Here is a 7,100-nt window from a genome sequence, read left to right on the forward strand (position 1 = left end):
GAGTAGAACACCAATACATAATAGAACAATATGGACCCCTTGTCCATATTGGTCAATTGTCTCTCTATTTGTATAGAGAAGTACATGATGCAGAGTGTGATTTCAGGGCTTCTGGAGAAGAAAGATGTTGGGGTAAAAGAATGAAAAGTAGAATAATTCATAGCATAGACATATGGGATGAATTGGATCTGCTTTAACCTAAATTTCACCCCTTACAGTCCCATGCCATTGGTCAAAAACAGAGGAGAATAAATGTTTGTGTCAAGTGTTATGCAAGTCTCTGGTTGTCTCATAACCATTTTATCAGATTTTCCAAAGCCTTTTTCACAGCACGAGAGGTACGGCTGAATGTATTCCTCTTCACAACCGGCGTCTGGGTTAAACGGTTGCCAGAGATCGTTTTCACATTTTTCCACACATAGCTTCTCCTACTCTTTCCATTTTTCCACAAAGCTTCCCCAACTGTAACTTCATTTTCGACTTGCACACACCACTTTGGGGGAGGACAATTACCAGAAAAAGTGGTTGATCTCTAAAGGTGATCAACTTTAGAAAAGGGGGAGGTAATAGTAAGAGCATCATACAGTTTTTAGCTTTTTGTGGTATGATATTCCCGTTCCTTGTTGCACCAGTTCCTTGTTAGTTAACAGCAGTTTTTGGAAGATGCTCCCCTAGACATTCATACTGATGACACCTTAAAGTTACATGACGACCTGAATCCAGTTTGCTGAAGAAGCCTCCCCTCCTCCCTCTTTGTCTCTACATCAACCACTCTCTCTCTCTCTCTCTTTCTCTCCTCCCCCTCTCTCCTTCCTTCCCTCTGTGTTTTTCTCCAGAGACCCACACTGAACACCACACTGTTCTTACCTACTGGCCCTCCACCCCACGTACACAAAGAGTGAGAACCGCAGGTAAGCTTGCATGTGGACGCATGCATTTGTGATTTCCTGTTTGATTATTACTCTTTATTTCTCTTTTCCGGATGCGATTATCAGACGTCACTGCTAAGCTTTTGAGCAGTGGCTAGTGCAGCAACAGAGAAGGCAAGAATACCAGTGCATGGAACAAAAAGTGGTAGAAGTTGAAGATGATGTGCATATTGTTTATGTATAACAGTGTATTAGCCTAGATCTTACATGTTTATATAGATCTGAAGTGCATTTTTAGGACTGTTTCATAGATTTCCAAAACTTGAGACTCTTGAAAACAATCTGTTGCACTTGGATCCAGTTTCTATCTGCATTTTTCATGTGTCTGGAATTAATCATTCTGGTTCTGCATTGTCTGCAGGGTTGATGTTGTACAATCATGATCCTAAACTAGTCATGTCTGGTTTTAGTTCATTGTTCTGTGTATTTGCATCATTGTTTATAAAGAAAAGTATGGAAATCACTTTATTTAGTGTTTCATACATAATACATATTTTGAAGATCAGTGTAATATGGATGTGTGTATATATATATATATATATATATATATATTGTTTACTCTTGGAACATCTGTGTTGCATTATTTCTCCCATTGCTGGTTTATGTAGAAATGTATCAAGTTGATAGATGGTGGTGCTGGGAGCAATGCAGCTTGCTTCAAACTGCAGCTGTAATGATGTGGCTCAACACAGATAATTGAATCAAGGAATCCAGGAATCTAGTCGGTTGACATGAACCCTTGACAGATAAGATAATACTCTGTGAATTGGGTGTGATAATATGGTATAGGTAGGTGGGTAAGATTGACATCTGTCTAGCACAGGGGTCGGCAACCTTTTTTAATATGAAGTGCCATTTTAAAATGTTCTTGTTAATCATTGGCCATATCAGCATTAAGCCTGCCATCATCTTCCTTTGCACCACATTGTGTGAAAAAGGCAACAACGACTAGCCAATCAGAGAGAGAAAAGGGTGGGTCTTCGCGGAATGTGGATGGGGAAAAAGTCAATCAAACTACCGTAAATAACAGGCTGTGGTCCTGCCAATGGCTGTGAAAGAGGTCATTTGGCATGCGGATTAGAACATTTCCCAAAAACTCTTGCACACTTAGTGCTAGTGTGCCATTGGTTGATCTACCGCGTGTCAATGGTAACCCCTGCTCTAGCATAATAGCTTAAGAGTTTTGTTTTATAGTTCTTTCATTCTTTAGTTTTTTTCGTTTTTTAATTAATAAATCCTATTGTGCCACCAGAATTCTAACTATAAACCTTCAACAAAGCAGTATTTATGTCTCATTTCTTGTATTAGTTATATATATACAATAGTTAACATTTGTGTGTTGCTCTTGACCCCTCTAACCTTTCTAATGTATCCGCTGCCTCCCCTTCCCTTATGTCTGTTTGTTCCACAGACGTTATGTTCCCTCTCCGTGTACCCCTGTTGGCCGTATTGGTCAGCGTGGCCCTGTGCCAGTATTATGATTATGACTACCAGCCTAATTCTATGCTAGGACCCTCAGGGCCCAACTGTAATCAAGAATGCGACTGCCCATTCAACTTCCCCACTGCCATGTATTGTGACAGCCGCAAGCTCAAGTTTGTTCCAGTAGTCCCAACAGGGATCAAGTACCTGTACCTCCAGAACAACCAGATAGAAGAGATCAAGGCAGGAGTGTTTGATAATGTCACTGATGGACTTCGCTGGCTGATACTTGACAACAACCAGATTACCAATGCTAAGATAGCAAAGGGCACAATCGACAAACTTACAGGCCTGGAGAAGCTATTCTTCAGCTACAACAACCTGACAGAGCCAGTTGTCCCTCCCTCAAAGTCCCTTGATGAGCTGAAGCTAATGCACAACAAGTTATCCAAGTTCCCCTCTGGACTCTTGACTGACAAGGAGAACTTGACCTCCATCAATCTTCAGCACAATCAGCTAACGTCCGATGCCATCGGGGGGGCATTCAAAGGGCCAAAGAAGCTGCTGTCCCTGGACGTGAGCCACAACAAGCTGAAGAAGCTGCCTGCCGGAGTTCCCAGTTCACTGGAAATTCTCTACGCTGACTACAATGACATTGACAGTGTCGGAGCAGGATACCTGAGCAAGATGCCCTCGCTGCAGTACCTGAGGATCTCCAACAACAAGCTGGTGGACTCCGGAATCCCTGCTGGAGTGTTCAATGTGACATCACTAGTGGAGCTGGACCTGTCTTTCAACAAACTGCAGTCCATCCCTGAGATCAACGAGCAGCTGGAGCAACTCTACCTCCAGGCCAACGAAATCAACAGTGAGTGGCAACTGTCAATCTTCACTCTCCTAAAAGCATTGTTCAACTATTTTACTATTTTCTTAAAGGTGCCATGTGGAGTTGTCTTAAAGTTATGTTTGCATTTAGTTTGTCTCACCAAAACATGCTGTGTGTATCCTTTAGCTTACTGCTTTACCTTCCTCATAAAACATTTTGCTGAGCCTACTTTTGTAAATAATTTAAATCATGCATTATTTCCATCCATGTTTGCTGGCTTGCATTCTTCTTCACTGCCTTTGCAGGCGCATTTCATCTTTGTGCGTTATCGACTGCCATTAGAAAAAATAGCATTAAACCACAGGAATCGTGTATCGCCTGCTTCCTCGTCTTAGTGGTCACTAGTGGTCACTAGGGTTGGGCATCGAGAACCGATTCCTACTTGGAATCGTTTCAAAAATTATGATTCCAGTGGAATCGTTTCTTTATGGAATCGTTTAGAATCATTTGGAGGATTTGGTTTCAAATTACTCCAGTGTGGCTTTATTGTATGTTGAAAAAGCCCGGTAAAACTGCAACCCACCATTGAATCAAAATAAAACGTTCCTCTTATTTGTGAAATAAGCATGTGACCCATTTAAATTCCACCCTCAAAGAATCTGAATCGATAATCGATAAGAACCGGAATCGAAAGGAAGAATCGCAATTGGAATCAGAATCGTTAAAATCCAAACGATGCCCAACCCTAGTGGTCACAAACTCCCAAGGGTACCTTTGACCCCCAGAATAAGGTGGTTGAAAGGTATATAATAACTTGTCTCCATTTTTGATTCTCTGTAGAGTTTGACCTGGCAAGTTTCTGCAAGCACATAACTCCTGTCAACTATTCCCACCTGAAGCATCTGCGTCTGGACGCCAACAACGTCACACACAGCAGCATGCCCCCTGACTCCTCCAACTGCCTGCGCCAACTTTCAGATGTCATGTTTGAATAATGACCTCCCTCAAATCTATGACCTCTCCATCACCCCCTTTTCTACTACCATTATATGGCTCAGCCCAAAGCCTTCTGGATTAAAATGGTGTAATATCCCTCTTGACATAGTGCTCACATGTCCTTGCACATAAGTAGTATGCAAATCTGATGCACTGTAATGGCATCTTCATCAATTAAAATATATATCTTGAATAAATCAAGAGCTGGGCAAATTTGATGGCAAGAGGGTTAGCAACAAGTTTGCAACATACTATTGGCAAACATCAGTTCAATTTATCAAACATAAAAATAGACCCAAAAAAAATACAAAAATACAAAAAGTAAAGGACCAAAAGTTCTATGAATAAAAATTGATTAATATGCTTTGATTTAAAACACACACTTTAAACATTCCAAACTTGCATTTGATTACATTGAATTCAGACACAATGGAGTAAATGATGGCTCCAATGTCTTAATCCAATCATCAATCGTCATTTTGTTGTCTGTCTTGTATGTTCTAATGTTTAGCATGTATAATATAATGTGGGTACAACAAATAATCCATTGCTGTGCAAAGGACCAGCAAACAAGGACTGTGTACTCAGATTTCAGTGTGTAGTGCCCAATGTGAGAAATTATGAACAAATGTAAAACAGCAGTAACATAGAAGTCACATTTTTCAACTCGTGAATGAATCAAAGTGGTTTTAAGGTTAATACCATTGTTATTTACTTGTGTCTGCCTTTTTTATAAATGGTGCCTTGATGCAAATACCCTGATGTCCCACTGATTGACTCTTTTGAACTATAAAGTACACACATTATATATATATATATATATATATATATATATATATATATATATATATATATATATATATATATATATATATATATATATATATACTGTATATATACCAACTAAGACATTTCTTTTTCTTCACGAAAATAACTCCTTCAACCCAAATTTAAGTAGGACTTAGCTCTTTGTGAAGAGTAGAATAAATGACACATACTTAAAAGGCATTGGTACTATCCTTTAAACTACTGTACTTTCTCTGCTCAGTTAAACGTTGAAATGATTGAAGAGTCAAATTGTTTCTTTACGTCATCCTACTTCATAGCTGTCCACTTTCATGTGCATTGCTGATTTGTATACATTTGCATTACTTGCATGCAACCAATGGTACCATTCTTTTATAATAAACTACAGCTTTTGCAGTTAAGGCGCTCTCATTGTTACGTTGTTGTTCAACATGTTTGATAAATGCTTCTTACTGATACAAAGTCAAATTGACAGCAGGGTCTTGAATTCAGGATTGTCATTAATGAAGTTATGTTATTAGAATATCATTATATTTTGTTTAGGTCATTTTTCATTTTATCGTGATTTCTTTTGTGGCTTTTGACTCGGTAACTGCTCTTGGATTTGCTGTGAGAAAACCGGACACAGTTGAATAAACTATGTTTCCAACATACAGTATTTGTATGATATCGCTTTTTAAGGCTGCTGTAATTAATTTCGAGCATGTATGGAAACAAATTGATAAAGCCATATTATTTGATTCAGGATAAATGAAATGAAAGGATGGTCTTGTATGTTGATTTTATTTGCTGATACGTTTTTTTGCTAAAACTTTCATTTGTGCATCACTTCTTAAAGGTCCAATGTGTGGGAATTTCTCCCATCTAGCGTTGAGATCATATATCGCAATGAACTGTCTCGCGCCACGCAGTTCAAAGTAAGTATTACAGCTACGGTAGCCTTCACGCTTTTTTCTGATGACGCCGGTCTCTTATCCTTTTTCTTTTTCTGGGCGAAGAAGAAGACTCCTGTTCCTGAAATTTGGATTTTGAATACGTGTGGTCCTCCATGTTACCTTCTTCAAACTTGCCAGGGCCGGGAAGCGACGATACCCATTAGCAGCATTAGCAGCACCTGTGAGTTTATCATGTGACAGCGAAAACGCGAAAGGCGGAGCAGTATGTCCTTTATGTCCCTTACCGGCTAACGTATTTCAAGATGGCGCATGAATTTGGAGCGTCTACCCCAGTTCATGCAAACGCAAATGTAAAATTTCAAGCCAAAAGGAATACTTGGAATTGATGGTGGTGGTCAATATTAATGAAAAGGACAAGTTTGTGAACGGGCAACACAGATTCTGAGAATGAAAAACTAAAAACGTTACACACTGGACCTTTAACAAGGCATCCCTTATAAAGGGTTTATAAATAATGGTTTAAAAAATTTTTTTAGTAAATCTTAGATTCATTCTTTATAAATCCGTAATTAGCCACTAATAAAGACAATGTTGGGGTTGCCAGATTGTAAAAAGAAATTTGGCCGATATAATAAAACAATTTAACCACATTTGGGTATCTCTGCAAATTTCTGCATTGATGTCACTGACTGCATTGTGAATTAAGAATCATATTGCTCAAAACACATGGTGACCATATGAATAATAAACATTAGAAACCCCTCTCTTATAGTCTGGTTTTAGGAACAAGCTAAAGCCAAGTGAATGGAGCCAACAAACAGAACAGCACAATCGACAGTCAGTCTTGTCCACAGAGATACTACAGTATATAACCTGAGTATTATGACAGGGCATGATTTGTTGCAGAATTACTCTGTGGAGTGTGCTGTCATTTTTGGCAGCTATCATCTTCCTTTCTGGCCTAAATCTTTGGGATTTACAAAAGGAAAGAGTTTTTAAGATGGATGGAAGATGCATTTATTAATTCCCCAAGGCCTGTTGCGTTTTAGATATACTGTTTACATTCATGGCCCAACTGATTTCAAGGAGCCGTACCTTGTGGTCTTTATCTGTAGCTTGTGTTCCCCAGATTTAATTGTGTGCCTCTCAAGTTTATTGCAGTAGTTACATAAAGAACCTATCATTTTTATTCTGTCCTACATTTCAATGTAGCTGTGAGTGAAA

The 7,100-nt window shown here is 39.0% G+C and overlaps 1 protein-coding gene across 1 annotated transcript; it reads left to right on the forward strand.

Annotated features, from left to right (window-relative positions):
- Window positions 1-678: 678 nt before the first annotated feature.
- Window positions 679-5,635, forward strand: lum (lumican). Its single transcript, XM_078242688.1, has 3 exons — window positions 679-911; window positions 2,341-3,219; window positions 4,018-5,635. The coding sequence occupies exons 2-3, from the start codon at window positions 2,346-2,348 to the stop codon at window positions 4,170-4,172; spliced, it is 1,029 nt and encodes a 342-aa protein (XP_078098814.1). The 5' UTR covers window positions 679-911; window positions 2,341-2,345; the 3' UTR covers window positions 4,173-5,635.
- Window positions 5,636-7,100: the final 1,465 nt, after the last annotated feature.

Source organism: Sander vitreus, chromosome 23 (assembly GCF_031162955.1).
Source record: "Sander vitreus isolate 19-12246 chromosome 23, sanVit1, whole genome shotgun sequence".
Taxonomy (NCBI): domain Eukaryota; kingdom Metazoa; phylum Chordata; class Actinopteri; order Perciformes; family Percidae; genus Sander; species Sander vitreus.

Excerpts from the sequence above, each read along its gene's own strand:
- lum (XM_078242688.1), top strand. The coding sequence starts at position 2,346 with ATGTTCCCTCTCCGTGTACCCCTGTTGGCCGTATTGGTCAGCGTGGCC. Across the intron at positions 3,220-4,017 it reads CCAGGCCAACGAAATCAACA|AGTTTGACCTGGCAAGTTTC; the intron begins GTGAGTGGCAAC and ends GATTCTCTGTAG.